General features: G+C 37.5%; 3 protein-coding genes across 6 annotated transcripts; 2 read left to right on the top strand and 1 right to left on the bottom strand.

The window, feature by feature from the left end:
* Nucleotides 1-848: 848 nt before the first annotated feature.
* Nucleotides 849-4,859, top strand: LOC118434390. The gene is made up of 5 exons (XM_035847783.1): nt 849-1,242; nt 1,344-2,363; nt 2,433-2,829; nt 2,901-3,424; nt 3,546-4,859. The coding sequence occupies exons 2-5, from the start codon at nt 1,389-1,391 to the stop codon at nt 4,794-4,796; spliced, it is 3,147 nt and encodes a 1,048-aa protein (XP_035703676.1). The 5' UTR covers nt 849-1,242; nt 1,344-1,388; the 3' UTR covers nt 4,797-4,859.
* Nucleotides 4,860-5,215: 356 nt separating this feature from the next.
* Nucleotides 5,216-6,740, bottom strand: LOC110844672 (glutathione S-transferase 1). Of its 2 annotated transcripts, XM_035847784.1 has the most exons (6): nt 6,576-6,740; nt 6,420-6,501; nt 6,172-6,351; nt 6,006-6,115; nt 5,687-5,923; nt 5,216-5,232 (listed from the first exon to the last, which is right to left on the bottom strand). In XM_035847784.1, exons 1-5 carry the CDS (start codon nt 6,621-6,623, stop codon nt 5,720-5,722), a joined length of 624 nt encoding a protein of 207 aa, XP_035703677.1. In that variant the 5' UTR covers nt 6,624-6,740; the 3' UTR covers nt 5,216-5,232; nt 5,687-5,719. The 2 variants fall into 2 exon arrangements, with proteins under 2 accessions (XP_035703677.1, XP_021946626.1); XM_022090934.2 differs by lacking the exon at nt 5,216-5,232 and having other exon boundaries at nt 5,642-5,923; nt 6,576-6,739.
* Nucleotides 6,741-7,135: 395 nt separating this feature from the next.
* LOC110843152 (calcitonin gene-related peptide type 1 receptor) lies at nt 7,136-19,881 on the top strand. 3 transcript variants are annotated; one of them, XM_022089090.2, is made up of 14 exons: nt 7,136-7,628; nt 9,484-9,625; nt 9,694-9,774; nt 9,973-10,083; nt 12,289-12,370; nt 12,450-12,474; nt 14,701-14,792; nt 14,860-14,989; nt 15,088-15,317; nt 16,521-16,713; nt 16,998-17,209; nt 17,278-17,341; nt 17,643-17,768; nt 19,269-19,881. In XM_022089090.2, the coding sequence occupies exons 2-14, from the start codon at nt 9,520-9,522 to the stop codon at nt 19,383-19,385; spliced, it is 1,569 nt and encodes a 522-aa protein (XP_021944782.1). In that variant the 5' UTR covers nt 7,136-7,628; nt 9,484-9,519; the 3' UTR covers nt 19,386-19,881. The 3 variants fall into 3 exon arrangements, with proteins under 3 accessions (XP_021944782.1, XP_021944784.1, XP_021944785.1); XM_022089092.2 differs by having other exon boundaries at nt 7,138-7,628; nt 19,244-19,881; XM_022089093.2 differs by having other exon boundaries at nt 7,143-7,628; nt 17,142-17,209.
* The last annotated feature ends 386 nt before the right edge of the window (nt 19,882-20,267 follow it).

Genomic DNA, 20,267 nt, shown 5'->3' with positions numbered 1-20,267 from the left:
TATGACGTATAACTTAACTTATAATTATAAATAATATGGCGTTTCTATGACTTTCTATTATATAAAGCACCTGCCCTGCAGTACTAGTACGAGTTTTAGTAGATACAACTTTCTAACATTCGGATATTTATGCATGCACATATGTATGTATGCATTTATATTCATGTAATCAGTGATACACATGGAAATGTCAATTTTCACGGTCAAGTTTGGTTCTATTGGTTTTCACATCTATTCAGCTAATCCGACCAAGAGTTAGGAAAGTTTGCATATACAGATCGCAACTATCCTCATGCTTACTTGTTTATTTTTTACGCAGCTTCAATACACTAATGAAGAGTTACATAAATGAATATGAAAAAGGCTCGGCTCTATTTACTGACATGTCTCTACAGATACTCGTATGTGCATACTTATTCCATCATATTAACAAATAAACCGCTAAACGCATATAACGAAGGGGTGAAACCAAGTACTTTATAAAATTAAATTTGACAAATATTTTTAATAAAGTGTTCTCTATATTGATTTTTCAAAAATTAAGTTTTTTGGATTTATAGAATATGTATCAAGTTTAACATTTGGTGACATTTTTGTGACCATTTGACCCTAACAGGTGTGACCTACAGTGCCCATTTTTTAACTTAACCTATGCCTTTATATGAAGTATTTATGTATATTCCAAATTTCAATTCAATACTGACTCGTACATTAAACTTAAGTTATCGCACGCCGTCGCACGGACAGACGGACGGACATATCAATCTTATAAAGGGGTTTCACCCCTTAACAAATACAAGAAATAAATGCATACAAGAATTTTAGATTAGTTATTTCCATTACTTACAGCTAAAGGAAGGTGATAAACAGCATATCCACCTATATACTTGAAAATAATTTGAATTAAGATATTAGATACATGGGGCAGCCATGGACACATAACTTATAACTTAAAATTATGACGCATGACTTATTTTATAAGTTATAAGTCATAGAAACGTCCGACGTATAAGTTTTGCGTCCATAGCTGCCCATGTATCTTTCAATTTTTAGCAGAGATTATTTTTCATCGTCAATAACACCATCATTCTTATAACTATTTACATACACAAAGTAGCGTCTAATTCACCTGTGGAGAATCCATGAATCCGTTTGTATATACACGTACTTCTGTACATATGTACACACATACACACAACGATGGAGAGCCTACTGCTTGACCGGAATAAGATACTTTGGATTGTAATTTTGCATATATACTTTAAACAAATTTGTATTTTATTACCCCTAACCGTAAATAAAATGAATAAAATTGGTTGCATAAATTGATATGTTTATTATAGAGGGCTCACCGCAACGGAATTTATTTAAATTAACAAAATTTTAAGATGGAACTTCCCCACCAGACAAATCCTTGGCGTAATCGGCCAAACCTCCAAGTCGTTGAAGGATTCCTAGGAAAAGGATATTTCGGAAAAGTGTGGAGGGCCCAGCATTCCATAGACAAAAGCGAATATGCCATAAAGCAAATTAGTCTCCAGAAAACCATCCAATATTTTGAGGGAGATGTGAGCAAATTATTACGCGAAGTTGTCCACCTCGCCAGAATCAATTTCAATTCTGAGCACATCGTAAAGTATCACGATTGCTGGAGTGAAGGACCCCACAGCGATGAATTAGTAAAGCCAAGCCCAAATCTGGACAAGCTCTTAGAAAACCCAAGTTATACTTCTTACTCAGAAATGGAAGATGACACGTATATTTTTATCCAAATGGAAATGTGTCACGGAACTTTGGACACTTGGTTAAAGAATTTGGACCCACAAAAGAGGCGCTTTCAATATAAAGAAGAAATTTACCAAATTTTACTCCACCTCGTTACTGCATTAAAGAGTATCCATGAACAAAATATTATCCATCGGGACTTGAAACCTGACAATATATTTTACAAGAAAATACTACCTCAAAATAAATTAATATGGAAAATTGGGGATTTTGGACTGTCCATTTCGCATAAAACAAGCACTGAGAATCAAACTACTAGTGCTTTATCAGTTAAAGGCAACGTCCGTTACGCCAGTCCCGAAAAAAACAACAAATTTAACTACGACGCAAAATCAGACGTCTTTAGCCTCGGATTGGTCTTTGTCGAGATATTGTACCCCTTCCAGTCGACTCTGGAGAGAAACACAATTTTCGACAGTATCCGGGATAACACAGATTGGACACATGTATCAAAGCTTATCGAGACAAGATATTCACCAGTCGTAGCTAAAATTTTGAAGGAAATGCTTCATAGTGATCCCAACGTGAGATGGAATATCGGACAAGTTTGGAAGCTACTCAGCAAACGGGACCAAGAAGTAAATTTGGTTTCAAAAATATTTTTCCGAGTTTTTTTGCTAATTTGCAAATGTTTCCTTATTTCGTAGCAAGATAGCTCACTGGAATCCTCAGGAGCTACAGCTTCTTGGGAACAGAAGCACAATTCGGACCTTAGTACCGAGCCTCTCCTAAATTTTTGCGTGCCCTCAGCGTCGCGTAAATTCATTGGGAGGGAGCAGGAGCTTAACGTTTTAAAAAACTTACTGAAAACCACTTTCCCAATAATCGTCGACGGCCCGAGTGGCATTGGAAAAACTGAAATCCTAAAACAATTTGTGCACATATTACAAAAGGAAGTCAAACATAACAAAATTACAGATAAACGGGTCAAGTCGTACTTCATTTGGTTGGAGGCCGGTAGCCCAGGAATTTTCCGATGTTCGGTCATCCATTTGGCAAAGCAAGCAGGAATTCTTAACCAACATGTACCAGCCCCACGCAATTGTAATGTCAATTTGCATGTCATGAGTACCATTGCAAAGGGTCTAATCGTACTGATATTTTTCTATTTTAAGCCGAGAAACCCACGGTTGAACTACTATTAGAAATCGTGTCCAAAGTAAGAGACGGAAGTATTGTCCTCATCCTGGATGGCGTCAGAGATAGCATCAATCCTGTAAATGCTAGCAGTGCAAAAAAACTTTACATGGAACTGGAAAATCTGGTAAATTCGTTGACAAAAGATTTTTACCAGCGACAACAAACCGGTGGATTGAATAATTTGTTATCGGTAATAATTTCAACCACGCACAATTATCTCCCCGCAGTCGACAAGCTCCTCAAATTTGGAAAATGCTTACATCTCCAAGAGCTACATGAGAACGACGTGGTCAACTTTGTCAAACATAACATAAACGTAGAATCCAATCCCGAGAATTCCATCAAATTATGTTCACTACTTCATTGTCATCCTCTGCCTTTACAACTTGCTCATGGCTACATTCAATATCAGCAGAAGATCAATTTCAATTTCGAGGTTGCAAAATATCTCGAGTTATTTGCGGAGATGGAAAACAGCAACACAATTGAATACGAGGAGGTTACAAATTAATTTAGTATATTCCACGCTTTTCTTGAGAAGCATAATTCTCGCGCAAGCATTGCAATGAACGTATTGTAAATTAATTAACATCCTGATTACTGATTAATTTGAATTTCAGGACGAAATATCCATCCACTTAGGCGACCCAGTCTCTCTATCCCTTCTGATAACATGCTCCCTCACGCTGGGAGCCCTCATTAGGCCCCCAATTGACTCAGAAATTTATCTAGAAGCTGTTCAACTTCTCCAATTCTTGATCTACCTCCACCCCCGGAAGGACATAACATTTAATTTCTTGCTCTTCCTCCGACTGGGGAAGGAGGACAAGAGAGACAGAAACGCTATTATGGTCAGATCTCGAAGGGCAACCCAAATTCAGACATCTCTCACCCTATTAATCGACTGTCATCTCATTACACAAACCTACCCTCCGCCAGACGAGTATGGAAACGTGAACCAGAAAAAGACAACGCTTCACGTCAACCAGTACATTTCTTGGGCTGTCCGAACACTTCTCGGTCTAGATGAAGAGATCGAAACGCTAACCCAACTTCTCAACACATATGTGAAGAATGACCCATATTTTTATCAGTTTTCCGGTTTCGGCGGAGAGGAAAACGTGCACGGACATTATATCAGTCTTTGTTCCCACGCTACCCGACATGACACCTTGATCTCTCAGTTTCCGTACCTGTTTCAAAAGTTTTACAACGTCCACTTCGAAATAGGGTTAGAATCTCTAGAACAATCGGGCTCTGAAATTATCGCCACATTAACCAGAGTACTCGGCGCGAGTAATATTTACACGTTAAACGTTGAGTTTAATCGAGCTATTGCGAAAGAGTTGGATCTCCTTGACCTGGGCGTGGAATCTTTGGAAAATGTGGTGAAAGTTGTCACCCTGTACAGAAAAATATTGGAGAGACAGTCAAAGAGATTTGGAGACAGTCACGAATTGACGCAACGCGTCCTGTTTGCCTTAAGCAAATTAATATTTAACAATTATTCCAGAGATGACGAAATATTTTCCTTGGAGGAAGCGGTTCAGTTAAGGGTTCGCATGAAAAATGGTAAAAAAGCAGACATGGGAGACAGCGATGTGTTTCACCATGCCATGAAATACAGTGGGAGGAGTAGAATTATTCGGGCGATGGAAAAAGGGGAGCAAATCGAGATATCGTCCAAGTTCTCTTTACAACATGAATTATTGGAAGTATTGGCTTATTCGAGGATATTAGTTGAAAATGGAAATAGTGATAAGGCACGACTACTCTTGGAAGATGTAATCGAACCGTTTCAAAATTGGGCTGAACCACTCCCCAGTTTTTTACACGAGGAGGAAAATAAGACGCACAGTGGCGAAAAGTGATAATTTATGTAGTAAATTAATTTTGGTGAAAATAAAATAAAGCAATTAATTTTGTATCTCAAACCTTATAACATTTTTCCGAATTAATTAAATCTTAGCTAAATTTGGTAAGACGCATACAAAAAGTGCACACAATATGCAAAATATTGATGCTCGTGCATACTTATAAATATTAAAATTTATAACAACATTTAATTAATGCGGTCGTTGAAACGTGTGCTTTGTGAAATTTGAGCTGAACCAATGCAGAACAAAGTAACTAAATATCTATAATCGAACGGACGAATTAATTTATTATCAATTTATCCTCATCCAATATGGATGACATCAGGCCCACCTGACACTCCATGTCGTTCTTCTACCTGGTTCGCAATTTTTATTTTAGCCACTGCAAAACTGATGGACCGAGATAAATCAATGGATTCAATGAATTTTGCTGCAACATAATAGGTACACATTTAATCTAGGGAGTAAGGACGAGGATGAGACTCACTGTAAACTGTAGAATCCGGATTTAAAGGCCAATGGTCAACGTTTCGAACCTTCGTTCTTCTTCAGGACCGGAGGGAGAATTTTTGGTGACTGCTCACGGGAAGAACCAATGTGAGTGTGATGTGACACTCACATTGGTTCTTCCCGTGAGCAGTCACCAAAAATTCTCCCTCCGGTCCTGAAGAAGAACGAAGGTTCGAAACGTTGACCATTGGCCTTTAAATCCGGATTCTACAGTTTACAGTGAGTCTCATCCTCGTCCTTACTCCTTATTATACTCACTCACACATTTTACCAACACATTTAATCTACATGCATGCATGCATATAAACGTATTACTGCATTCAAACAAATAATAATCAAACCGGCACGCAATGCAATCTTTTATTTTACATTACTTTTCATTCCAATTTTTTGCAATGTTTGATATTTTACATCGCTGCCTCCGGCCTAGCTGCCAAATAGGCCCGAATCTTATCCACATTAAATACTGCTTCCTTCAATTTTCTCAAGTGTGGATATCCGTCGAGCACCTTCGGCCCCACAGAAGTTTCCAAGCGCTCCAATTTGTCCGCTATGAAGATATCTGCCCAGGTCAAATTCTTCCCAACCAGAAAATTTCCACCGTTCTCGTTCTAATTTAAGCAAAGAATATAATTTTAGTAGGTACAACTAAACGTCGTCATTTAAAAGCTGAACACGTAAATATGTGCTTGCCTTGAGCATGTTCAGCTTTTTCAGTTTTGCAGGCATGTGCACCTTGACAAAGGCCTCCTTTGCTTTTGCCTTCTTATCGGCGTCCGGCTCAAAGACAAACTTGACCCATTCTGAAAAATATTTGAAATTAAATCATAAAAATCTTATCCATTCGCTTAAACCTTACCCGCAAACAAATCCACCACGGCATCCACGTACTCATCACATTTGGCCGCCTCCCATTCGTTGGCCCCCGTCAGGGAAAATTTCCTTGCAATGTAGCGACAAATGGCGACGGATTGAGCGAGCGTTTGTCGCGTGGTGGCAGAGTTGATTTCCAACGTGGGAAGTTGTCCCCATGGTGTCCCTATTTTTTATGAAAATGAAAAAATTTTAATTTCATTAACCTTTCTAAGTAGTCAAATTTTTGCCTACCATCCTTCACACCAGGCCAGTCCTCGTTGCTAATCCGTTCGTCGGTAAACTTTACACCGGCTGCAGCGAAGAGAAGACGGATCTAAATATTTGTATGCACGTTAAATTTTAAATAAGTAAATGCTACATTTAAGAAGAAACGATTATGCAAATTACATCTTCCCCTCTGCCCCGCATGTTAAAGTATTTTAGTTTGTAGGTCATAGTTTAGTAGGTTTTTGCGGTCTATTAATGAACGATTAATGATGGTTCGAGACGGACTGGGGAAATTAATTGGCTTTCCAGTTACACATAATCGAAGGTTGGATGCATTGTTTTTATCGTGATTTATGTATGATTGCATTATCTTCTCAGGAATTGTGCTCTTCAAAACTAACATTGTCATCTATTGAAACTGTCCAATGAAAAAGAGAGGAGGCTCGATGAGCGTGTGTACTGTGTATTCGCTTAATGTGTGCACGTAATGCATAATGGGTGTCACGAACCATCATCAATTTCTGTCCCATAATCGACCCTCTCACGATTAGGAGACTGTACAGAGCTAAACGCTTCGCTTTGCAAACAGTGGATTTGCTTGCAGGCGTTCTTTTGTTTGCAAAATACACAAAATAATCTCGATGCATTAAGTTAATCCTGTAAAGCTGAAGGTAAATAAAATAAAACTTCCGGAAATTTTAGACTGCAAATTATTTAAACTTGTCGTTTGGTTTTTGCAAAAAAAGGGTAAAGATGGGTTAGTTAATTTAATAGAGTTTACAGTGGGACTCGATATGTACAAAAAATATTCTACGAAATATTTATGTACAACTTGTGCACATATTCAACAATTTTTTTCGTCTTCTGACCCTTTCTCATCTCATCATTCTGCAAGAGCAAAATGTGCAAAAACTCGGCTCAACTATTCCAGTCGTGTCCAAGTCAAGCCCGAGTCAACAAGTCGTCTCACTTTCCTCTCTCTCTCTCTCGTCTCACTACTTAACTCCTCGAATACTCAACGGATAAAATTGAGACTGGATAAAAAAAACAGGATTTTCAAGTTCTGCAATTTTTATTCTAAATTGTTACTTCGTTTTGTGAAGTTTTTATCATTTGCAAATACTCGGTGATCCGTAAAACTGCACGTGCTGCATGCAGTGGCGAAATCCATCTAGCTAAATTTTGCCAGATTTATGTTGATTGTCATCGCCACAGTTATTTCCTCCATTTCGGGTGAGTATATTGAATCCAGATCATATTTATTGGACCATATCTCACAAATATAATGACAATGTTGACCCACTCAGCTCATCTTTTATTTATGGAGAGGGTATTATTAGACGTGCCACCTTTTGTTAAGGGGTAATTACATAAATAAGTATGCAATTTATTTCAAGCGGTGACGACGTCATGCCGCGATCAGACTTCTCCACAAGCTAAATTATAATGCTTGCAACATAATATTTCTAAAAATGGGTACGGGGGTCAAAGTTCGACCCTACGCAAAAAAACTACCCAATTCAACTTCACATTCATACCGTTTTCTGAAGTATAGAAATATTTCCAACAAGTATTTTGCTTTCCTACTGACGAAAAATTCCGTGCGGTCAGGTGTAGAGGTTTGATGATTACTTTGATTATGAGCAAGGCACGAAAATAAATATAAAAGCAAACAGTAAACGGTGGTGAAAAGAGGGCAAGGCATGAATAAAAGATTATGAGTGGTTGGGCTCCGTAGGTGGTTGGTTGTTTAGTGTTTCGAGTCAGGTTTGGAATGCGAATTCAGGATTTCAATTTGAGATTGGTGTGGATATTGTGGTGGAAATTGGCAGAAATTGAGTCAGTGTATTTTCTCCATTATGTATTGATTTTCGTGTAGGGGTCCTTGTGCTCATCAGCTTTATAAATAAGACACTCTGCTTATTTACCCTTTAAATCTATTCTTGCCATACTTATAATCAAATTTACGCCGGGAAATGATAACGTGGGTTGAACAATGGGTCACCGGAAATTTAAACCAAGTAGCACATCGTGACACAGCTCAGACATTATTATCAAAATATGTATCCTAAAATGCACAAAATAAGGAGCCAGGCTGGGCATGAAATTTTCCCATCCATCAAAAAAGTCGGGCAAAAATTCAATTTCCTATTTCAAACACGCCATTTGAATAATGAATTATGATAACCTGATTTTCCTCCATTCTTCGTGGTCTTGTTGTCATAAACAAATTTTTGCAAGCATACATAAACAATAACTTGCAAGACAACATTTCGGTTAATGACGCATTTATACAACAAAAGTGCTAATTGTCTTTGTGCCTTCTTGGCTCCCAACCAATAAAACCACGACAACACAACAGAACCACTAAAAGACCGCACAGATTCACGAATTTGCAATCACATATGTATAAGCAAACTAGTTGTTATATAATACAAACGAAAAGAGAGCCGGTAATTTAACGTTATTAATTTAATTTTTAACACAAATCTGCACCTTAGAGATGTTCATATGAAATGAGGAATACGCAAAAAAAACTAGACTACTCTCCACATGCCGAGCTGAAGGTCAAGTTCATATGTATGCAATATCCAGATCAAAATCTCTCAGTTTCCTGTTGGTGAAGTATAATGACGGATGAGGAGTGATAATAATTTCAAGTTTAATATCTCTTTGGTAGAAATTATACATGATTTGTGGTCTCCCTTCTCTTAGTGTCATTTTCGTTGAAGGGAGATTAGCAAAGATTAGCATGAAATGTAGTGTTTGATTGCCTGTCAATGGTTTTTTTATGTCGAATGGAAATTTTATTTGCGGCCAGATTGAAGTGTTCTTTGTTTTAATGATGACATGTTTCGTATAAGTAATTGCACTTCAAGAATTAAAATATCCAGCAGAGATGAGATGACTCATTCTTTCATTACATACACATCTCACGCCTCCATCACAATACACATAGTTTTACACACGCATAACTACTGACATGTTACAAGCATACACTTTTTGCAAACAAAAAGCCACAATGCAATATATGTACGAAGAAAAATCTATAGCACGAAAAGAATAAACAACGCATAATTATTTGCAGGTGTGCAAAGGAATGAACAATTTCTCTGAATAAGAAATGATGGATCTTTCCACCCGTTCCTCACTAGAAATCGGGCACAATCTCAACTTTACCGAACTTCTGGACACGGCTGCTGCCGAAGCTGCTGCGGATGATTTCGAACGTAAATAATTTTTCAACCTGACATTGGTTTTCACCACGAAAATACTTACATTGACATTGACTAAACAGGTGCAGCCCAACTTCACATCGCTGCTGCGGAATACGCGTGCAATGTCACGAATGAGTTGACATCTTACAACAACGCTTCAGGTGATGCATAAACATCCGAGAAATGCCGGAAATTGAATTTAATGATGTGATGGAGCGTGTCGGATTTCTTCCGGCATTTGATATCAATCAATCTATTTATAGTTTGATACAATAGACAAGATGCCGATTTTTGCATGCCTGTGGAAATGCCTTCTATTTTGTGCAAATTATAATTTGCGAACTTTGTGGTTGTAACAGGGACCTACTGCCCCAGAACCTTTGATGGCTGGTCATGTTGGAATGAGACCCCGGCAGGTGTAACTGCATTCGCCCCTTGTCCCTGGTTTATCTCAGGGTTTGATCCCAACTGTGAGTACATTTTCTTGTCTTCTTTCCAGGATAAATGTCCCACATAAAATCCGTCTAGTGTAAATGGAGACGTTTATCTCCCTGTTCTGTTCTTTGGTGGCGAGGGAGGCATTCAGAAATGCACATCAAAGAGTGAAACACAAAAGCAATACCAATTCAATTTGAAATTTTATCAGGTGAAAATAGCTTTTGATGTAAAAATAAAGAAGTCGTGCATACAGAGCATTACGTCTTCGTGCACTTTTATTGGGTTGTAGAAAATAACCATTGTTTTATTATATAAGATTCAAATGGGTGTAAGCAAATGGAACAATTTCAAATGATGGGTGTGGGTCGTTCCAGATAATAAATTGCTGTGTTGTGCAACTTGAATGTTGACCTCCGATTTTTGGATGGTTTTCGGCCAGCTTTTAACTTAATTAAAACTACGTACGAATTATTATTCCAATCTCGTTTGGACTGCACCTTCTGCAAAATTTGTGATTCGGAAACTAAATAAAAACAACCCAAAAGCAAGCCGAAACTGGCGTATGCGGACTTTAGAGTTAAAGTAAAAGTCAGGGGAAAGCCTGTGGGGAACATTAAGCTAAATGAGTGAAAGAGGCGGAAAGGGTGTGATCCATTTTAATTAAGGAGTCTCTTTAAGGACGCAAGTCGGATGAGCAAAGTCAACACCTTTGTGTGCTGCCAACATAAAGGGTTTGCAAACCCTTTATTTGCACTGCATTGACGGGATTATTAAATATTTTATGAGAATTTGCACGTGTTGGCTGTAGAATTTATGAACAAAGCAAGTCAAAGGGAAGGAGCTCGCAGATTGATCATGCATGCATTTAGATACAGCACGAGTTGTATTCATGACGCGAGGATGAAGTGTGATTGATGCTTCTTAATTAAAAGCGAAAAGTTGTTTAATTACGCTTTAATAGTCGACATTTAATTACTTATTAGGACAAATTGTGTCCTTTGTAGTCTTGATTTGATTTAGAAGTTGTATCTGTTTTGCTTGTTGAATCTAAAAATTCATCAAACTATTTTATACTTGTATTCATTTGAATCGACAATTTAAGAATCCAGAAATGTATTTACTTCCAGCAAAAAAAGTTGTGTATTATAAATTGGAAAAGTTTGACAATTAAAATTCCTTCAGTTTTTATTAACGATCGAGAGAAATGCACGCAATAATATGCGTCCCGTAACAAAACCTTTCTGCAAAAAAAGACGGAAAAGAGACGGAAATCCAACGGGACCGTATGCATTGAATCGGTCAGTACCGTGGAACAATTACCGAATAGGGCGTCATATATCTGCAAGTGAATACGAGGTGGAAATGAACGTGCAGCAGCAGTAATAGAATGTCATGTCACTTTGGCTAATTAACCACTGAATTAATTTGCCATTTGGCCCAGGAAGAATTACACGGATTGTCTATGCATTGTGCCAAAGTGAATCTGGCTTAATGGAAAGTGCTCTATGGAATTATTAGATTTGGAAACTTGTACTACTGTTTTGTCCAGCTAGTTGTTGCAGTGGGTTGAAAGGGGACTAGTAACAAGTACTGTATTGGATGAGGCATTAAGCATTGTTCTGTTTGAGGAAGCGATACCGTGAAATCTTCTTGATGTAATTTTAAATCTCATATTACCCCAAAATGGATTTTGTATACAATTACGGAATTAGTGATGACTTTCTAGTGCATATGCACATAAAGTTAAAATCATCATTGCATAACATCACGACGTTGAACCGCAAGAAATATTTCTTATTTCTGCGAGAAATCTGCGTGTCATTCCGAGGGCTTAGAAAATGTTTATATTCTTTTGATTTATTCTTGTCTTCGAGCCATACAACTTGTATAATTCAATTCTATTGGGACTCGAGAATTGGGTTGGATGGAACATGGAATGAACTGCAGAGGTCTTGGGCAAGTGATTTGCATAAGAACACTGCTGTTAAATACGAACCGTTGTGTAGTTTACTAAGCGAAGTCTCAATTCCAACATCGATTCAGAAATTGTAGGATTAAGATTTTAAATTACTTTTTTTGTACGATTGGTAGAAAAGTTAATCAGCTCGTGCATATAATAGACTGCAAATACATACAAACTCTGCGGAGAGAATGACGACTGGATTAAAGAAAATGTAAATTCAATGCCGAAATCGAAATGGGAATGTACCCCAACATTTCTGTTGTATTTTTTATAGTACAAGCCCACAAAGAGTGCCTGGAGGACGGATCTTGGTTTCGCCATCCAGAGTCCAACGTTACATGGTCCAATTACACAAAGTAAGAAATTGTGAGATTATTATTAACATTTTAGTCGATGTGAGTACAAATTCTATGGTTTTGCTATTTCTTCCTCTAGTTGCGTCAACTATGCAGAATATCAGGTAAATATATATGTACTAAAAATACTAAATTTTTGTATTGATCTATAAGACCATGCTCACAGTCCGTGAAAGTACATGTTCTACTGTTTCGAGTTCAACGAAGTTATTGACAATAAGCAGCTTACCAAACTGTAGAAATTATTATTTGTACGTTTTCTGCTCACACGCAGCTACTTACGACGCACACAAGCATTTGACTCGTATATATGTAAAAAGCTTAACTTTATATCTTGTGAACGAGAAGAATTTCTCTCCATACATAACTTTCCCTTCTTCAATTTCATCCCAAGTGACAAAGTATGTTTGAACACAGATTTTCTCGGAATTTTGAACATTGCATTCTTCTTATTCTTTGCCCGACTGATTTTATATTTCATTTACTTTAATCAAATAATGTAACCAAACCACTGTGGTCGTAAAACAGAGTGCTGCTGCTGCAAGCTCGTGAGATTTGAAATTCGTTTCTGATGCCAAAAACATTTTTATGTACCGTCGCCTACAGAATCTCTTCAAATTTTGAACGTATTTTCACTGCGAGAATGACAAATTGTAGCCGAGAAACGAGTAATATTTTATGAGAATTTCTCCGCTTTAGTTTAATTGGGCTTAAAAAAAGAGAGATTATACAGACGTAATTCCCTACAGAACGTCATAAAATATTTATTTGGTAGGAAAGATGTCTGTTTTGCGTTAATTTTTAAATCTCGCTTTTCCTTTGTCTTACGAGAAGCGAGATTTTTATTTCCTTCGTGTAGGGCAAATCTTTTTCTATGTAATTGCTGAGTAATTGAACAAGCGTGAAGAAGAAGCACATATTTAATGCATTCGTTCAATTATTTATTTCAACCCACGCTAAAGTGCTCCAGGTGAAGTTTTATGATGGAAACCTTTTACAGAGTTATGTAAGTGGAAATTGGTTATCCCAACGTCTCGGAACACTTTGCTGTCTAGTTATTTTAAAATAAAGATCTTCAAGCTGTGCAAGTAGACTGGAAATAGGTCAGAGGACAATTTTGACAGGGGTTCAAAAAGATGAAAAGTTTTTGAAACTATCCGACTGCTCGGTTGTCGGTTCGTGTGGTCAGGTTGGCAATTATTTATTAGTTGAAGTCAGACATATGTATGTAGATTATTTGAGGAAATTGGAAAATCTATAGGTTAAACTTATATAATCATATCACAGCATGGAATCATTACAACATCGAGATCTTTGCCAACTCTCCACCCACATATTTACATAGATACATACACAAAACCACGCAGTTTCATAAGATGTCTTTCTAACATCCGGACATATAAATGTGTAGTCATTGTGATTCACACGTATAGATAGCTGGTTACCTAAGTTGTTTGGCTGGCATAGATATTATTCGGTGCGATACGTGTGAGTGTGGTTGGTGGTGGAATATCTAAATTTAGTTTTTCTCTGATTAAAACCAAACGCACAATGTATGTAAATAGTTTTACTCACTTTGATCTTGCTAATAACAAGAAGTTCACTGATTAAGAGGATTTTTAAGCGAACCATTTATGAATTTAAATATGGAGAATGTTATTTTTCATATTTTTTTGTATACACTGGTAAAATTGAACCAAATGCCTGTTTTTTTCGTTGAGCCAAACCACCCGTGGATTTCAATCTCCGTAGGAACAAAACAATTCGCCTGAGATGACATACATACGCAGGTGTACGAGCATTTGATCAATTCTTGAATATCATATTGCATTTTATATGCAAAAAATAATCAAAAAAATAACCGAAGCTCCAAAAGCCAACAATAACATGACATATACATATTCATACCGTGAAATCAAGCCCACACAAAGTCTTACATTTACGAAAAAAATATGGCTTGATTGATTTGACAACTGTCAAGATTGGTTGACTGCGAATCTTGATTCTGAGAAGTTGTTCAAGGCCCCCGGAAAATAGAGAGATATTTGGAATCATTTATTATTGTCATTTGTGAGAGAGCGATATGTAAATATGCATGTACATAAATACATATGTATATTTTTGCATATGTGCAAATGCATGTTCATAAATACGTATCTGCACATCTTGGTTTTTAATTGTGTGGGAGTTGGTGATATATCTATCTTCGTACATTTGCGCAAATTCATTTACATATACTGTTACATGCTCATAATGTTATTTTTTAATTTAATTTAACTAATTTCAATCGTGCAACATAAAATTGTATCATAGCTTTCTACTCTTTACAGCGTTACAAAAACGTGGTGACAATATACGAGGTTGGTTATCTCGTCTCTCTGTGTGCTCTCGTCATATCTCTCATCATTTTCTTCTCATTTCGGTAACTTATTCATTTCAACTCTTCAACAAACAATATGCAAACTATACTATTGTCGTCATATTTTTAGCTCACTGCAATGTACTCGAGTCCGAATTCACAAGCATCTCTTCTTCTCCTTCATCATGAACAACTCTCTCTGGCTCATTTGGTACAGATTCGTCGTAAACGAGTCAAAACCAGTAAACGAACTAAATCAGGTTTGAAATTAATATACGATTCCACAAACTTATCTTTTAATATATCCGCTTAATTGAGTTATGCAACTGCAACTACTGTTATGAAACTACAATTTCAGATGGGGTGCGCCTTTCTCCACCTCTTTGTCCACTACTTTCTCGTGGCCAACTACTTCTGGATGTTCGTGGAGGGCTTTTTCCTGCACACTCTGCTCGTGTACGCTTTCACCAGGGCAGAGTCCACCATGATGAAAGGCTTTTACGCGTTCGGATGGGTCGGACCGTCCATTCCACTCACGCTCTACGCCGTCTTTCGCTCCAGGGACGAGGACCACAACGAACAAAAAGAGTACGTATTTAAATATGTACATATGCATTTAAGTGCTTCAACATTTCAGCAGAAATTCTACAATGATTTTTCCCATGAATTCGTGCGTGGTGATTGCACTTCGAATGTGGGAGCGTGTGGCAATAATTAAAAGCCAGCACATAAACAAAACCGGTGGCCCTCCCACATTTGGCGAAGAATGAAACACATTTCATGATTTATTTGGAAACTTGAGAGAAAGTTAAGTACCGTGGAAGAGCTGTAACATTCATTCCTTCTTTAGACGAATTATATACATTTTGTGCTCCGCTTTCTCAAAATTCGTGCAGTTTACACTACAGTCACTAGAATCAGCAGCGAATAGCTTTTACCATCTTTGTTCTTATGCATGAGATAGTTTTTCATGAAAAAAAGCATTCACACTTTCAAAGAAAAAAACTTTCATTTATTTCACAAAGTTTATTGCTCAGTTTTACCTAAAAACTTTTACGAGTGTGATAATTTGGATAAATTTTAGCTTAGAATTAAAAAAATGTGAATAGGAAGTGTGAACAGATTGAAAGTAAAATAAATGCGAGATAAGACAAATTTCATTGAAAAGGGCAATGATACGATGAGAAAGACTGCACTCGTATTTCTATGCGGATCGATTCGTCGTTAATCAATGTCAATGTTGTTGGGATGGTTTAAGTCAGTCGGAGGATTTCTAAATTTCAACGCACATCTGCAGTTTTTGCATAGCATTTGCGGATAAGCACGAGCAGCGTAAGACAAATGGAAGGCTAAACCAAGAGATTAAGTTTCTTGGTCTGAGAAATGTTTAATACTCAAGTCAGTGAAATGGGGGGAAGTGTTTAGTTTATGGATTTCATTTTTTATGTAGGTGCATTATTTATTGAGCCGATCTTCAACGTGAAAAGCAATAATATTTTTAGATCGGTCGACTTATGCAAAGCAAAGTGCTAAAGCATGTGGAGGTTTTTGGTCGATTTAAGCTCAAAAGTATTCCTGCGAATGCTACTAAACCTTTCATGTGAAATCCCAACGGATGCAACACAGCGAAACTAAAATTCAACCTCATTTATTATCTCACCACCCACAAGTAGCAAACTTTTTATATAATTTCACATCTAATTAATCCAATTAAGCCATCGAGCTGCCACCTCAAATTTCACATCTAACTTTCCCACAAAGCTTAACAAGGCATTCTTTGTCTGCTTGTAGCTGCTGGATCAACGAGTCCAAGTGGACGCTGTTCCTCTCCGTCCCCGTTTGCATCTGTCTCATCGTGAGCCTCGCCTTCCTCATCAACATTCTCCGCGTCCTCCTCATCAAGCTTAACGCCAATCGAAGGACCTTGTCGACCAATAATCGAAGAGAATCCTCCGTGGCCGAAAATACGGCTTCGTTACGCAAGGTAATTAATACATTGCGACAGTTTTGAGGGCTTTTGTGGTGTGCGCGGTGGAGGTTAAGTGGTTTTGGGATCTGTCACTGCTTACAACTTATGCAACAAGGCTTCTCAGGAGCTCGAAATATGGTGACAAAATCTATAAAATCTTCATCCTTCCAATCTATTCGAGTTTTCGGTTATCAAATCTACTCATCTTTTGGTGAAAGTCGCTTTGCTAGTCATTATTCTCATCTCCTCTCCATCGTAGAATCCAATAACGATATTTAATGCCTACCCGTGTTGAAAAGGAAGGTGATCTTTGCGAAGATGAGGATGGAGACTTTATTGTAGTCACGACGAAGGGTTGTTCTCTCCTGGGACCTTGTTGCCTGAGTTGTGGAGCGGATTCCAACCACAAATTCCGTCGAACTGTATGGTTAACAATTAAACAGGCAGCCAAGGCGTCGCTCATCTTGATCCCGCTGCTTGGAATTAACTACTTCCTGACTCCGTTCAAACCGTGAGTTAATAATCATGACGAGTTAATAAATTGATGGAGCAAAATTATGATTAATTGTACCCAAATAGAGATCCAGAGTCGGATTGGGCCATTTACTACGAGTACATTGCTGCAATCTCATCATCTCTGCAGGTTGGCTAATTGTTTCGATTGTGTAACGTATCCAATTTCACAATACAAGTTTACCCATCGAGAAAACTTGCTAATTTAATTGTGTGCCATTCCCTAACTCAACGCCAGTCCCAGTATTGTAATAATTTGGTGTGTGGAACAATTTCCCCGCGATTATCCGATTATGACTGCATTTGTTGTTGACAAATTACCAAAATTTGATGCTTTCCCTGCCACAGACCTTGAACATTAATAGCAGACATTATTTTCTCTCTGATGGAATTCCATCCCTTTAATACAAATCTGTCCTTATTATCTGCAGGGGTTAGCAGTATCGCTGCTATTTTGTTTCTGCAACAGTGAAGTAATTGCAGCCTTGAGGAGGAAATTTGCTCGCCCAGACAAAGTCAGTCGGGCCGGTGATTACTCGTACGCCAGGACCACAGCGGTATGCATTTAATTCTAAATTACTATTCTATGTAAGCAGACTTTTCCGTGTGGTTTGCAATTTTCCATCCTCGCAAAACTTGTATATGGAGCTGAAAGCTTTGCTACTTGCGTCACGCAATTTGCTCGTCTTGGTCAGCATAAAATAAACTGCAGTGAGTGAAAGTATGGATCACAAGGAGAGTCCGACTGTTTACTTTGCTAATTGCGGAGACGAAGCAGGAAGTCGGCCCTATTCTGAGATGAAAGACACGCTGCTGCTCCATCTCCCCGAAGAATTCTCAGAGAAAGAGTCTCTATGATTGCGAAACACTTGCGAGTGTCAATAACAGTTTCATTTGGTGACAAAGTGTCACGCGTGGGATAGAAATTGGTCAGTAATTGGCAATTTCGAGTCATTTCCTCACCCACGTTACGCAGTTGAAGTCCATATGTCACCCTGGAAAAGGTTACAACCGGCCCACTTTCTCTTTATGCAATGTAATCTCTCTGCTCAGAAAATACAAAGGATGATGAAAGTCTCAAAGAGCTAAAAAGTGAAGATAACACATCATGACAAATGACCACTTTCCATTTACACCGAGATTACACAACCACAAAGGGGCGAGTTGAGTTGTAAATGAACATGCAACACACAAAGTGAGGGAACAAATGAAGGAGACTCTTTACATAATTTTGAAAGGAGAAAGTCATGCTGCTGCTTTTCATTCTTGTAAGTGCGATGCTTGCATCAAGATAAAACAAAACTTGGGTCTGACTCCGGCTCCTTTTCCGTCACGGAAAACTTAATTTATTTCTGATATGCTAATCACGAGAGAGGAATTAATTCGTTATACCCACTGGCGATTTGAAGCGGCTACATTTCTGTAACTATGTAGTTTTGTAAATGAGAGTAAAATGTAGCGTAGAAATAATAAAAACAAGAGGCCGAATTCCATCCCTAAATGCATTAATCCTTTAAAAAATTAACATTAGTGAAATAATTACCCGTCATTTGAGACATCATGTCTGCAGTTAAACCCAGCTCATGTATCACATCATCACATACATTCGCTCACTTAATCCCCTCTCATCTTTATAAAATTGTGTTTCATTTCATGCAAAGATAAACATTTCAGGAAACTTGTTCTTTCGTAAAGCTCAAAATCTCATCTTACTTTCCCCCTTAATTGGCTTGCTTCGTTTTACAACTGCTTTTAAGCTTCCGTTTTGTCTCGTCGGCCGTATTATTATCTTTCTCAAAGATACTCTTCATCATTTCCTGCTTGTGATTAATTGATCACAAAAAACGATGTGACTACCGATCTTGTTTCCACACAAAAAAATTATATGAAGTTAATTCTTGCCTTGTACTTATTTTTGTCCATGTTCTGTTTGCCGTCATCGTCGCGGATGATTCCTGTCTGTGCTGTGCTGCTGATCATTCATGCCTCGTGACTCGATCACTCAAAAATTTGCCATGGCTTAAAACTAAAGAAAAAGGATTGTCATTCCAATGCAGACAATGGTGGTCATTAGGCATCCGAACGAGACGGTTAATGACGTCGCCACGTCGTCGTCCATCAAAAACAAACACACTCATTGGGAGTCTGGAGAAGAAGCAGAGGTTCAGGTTTAGTCCGAGGACAAATTGCTTTGATACTCAAGAATTCGGAGCTTCAATTTGGTAAAACCGGGACAATTTACAATCTTAGTCTGATACATCATCTCATAACAAACACAAACAATGTATGTCATATCTCAAATAGCTTGTAAGAAGAAAAAATCACAAAATGTACGAATTGTTGTAGTAAAAAGTGTGTGTAGATAAATAATTGTGCGCATGCAGTCAACAATATTTTACTATTGCACGTTACATATAAATGCACATTAAAAAGTATTAAGTAAATACATAATCTCAATTTGGAACCATTTTCTGTTTATAATTTTCTATTTTTATTCTTTTTGTTAATGAATACAATTTCTAACTTTATTAACATTGAGTAGAAGATAACCTTGGTGTCGTGATGATGAAAGTGTTAATTGACGTGAACAGTAATTGAATAAAGAAACTCGTTGTTAAACTGTGTACATTTTTAATTTAATTAAAATAACGAGACGTTAAATTCCTGTCAGCGAAGTTTGTATACTAAAATTTATTTAAAATTAGCCATTCAACATCATTAAAAGAGACGACCACATTAAAATGTGTTTTTCTCATGGAATAAAATTTGGACTTGGGCCATGTCGTGTCAATTCTCAGTATTCGTGGGTTATACTGGTTTGACACTCAATAACAATTTACGCAACCAATTCCAGTCACATTTGATTAAAGCAAATATACAGTCAAATTTTCTCATGAATGACATATAATTCATAAGAGTTTGGAATGTTGGTTTTAATACGTAACGAAATATATAAGACGAACTAAATACACATATCAAGATGCAATCTGAAACTTGAGTGAATATTTAAACCTAAATAATGTCATTTGGAACGACACACTTGGTCCCATTAATTT

Source organism: Folsomia candida, unplaced genomic scaffold (genome assembly GCF_002217175.1).
Source record: "Folsomia candida strain VU population unplaced genomic scaffold, ASM221717v1 Fcan01_Sc002, whole genome shotgun sequence".
Lineage (NCBI taxonomy): Eukaryota > Metazoa > Arthropoda > Collembola > Entomobryomorpha > Isotomidae > Folsomia > Folsomia candida.
The sequence above is the reverse complement of the archived record's forward strand: the minus strand, read 5'-3'. Positions and strand labels throughout refer to the sequence as shown.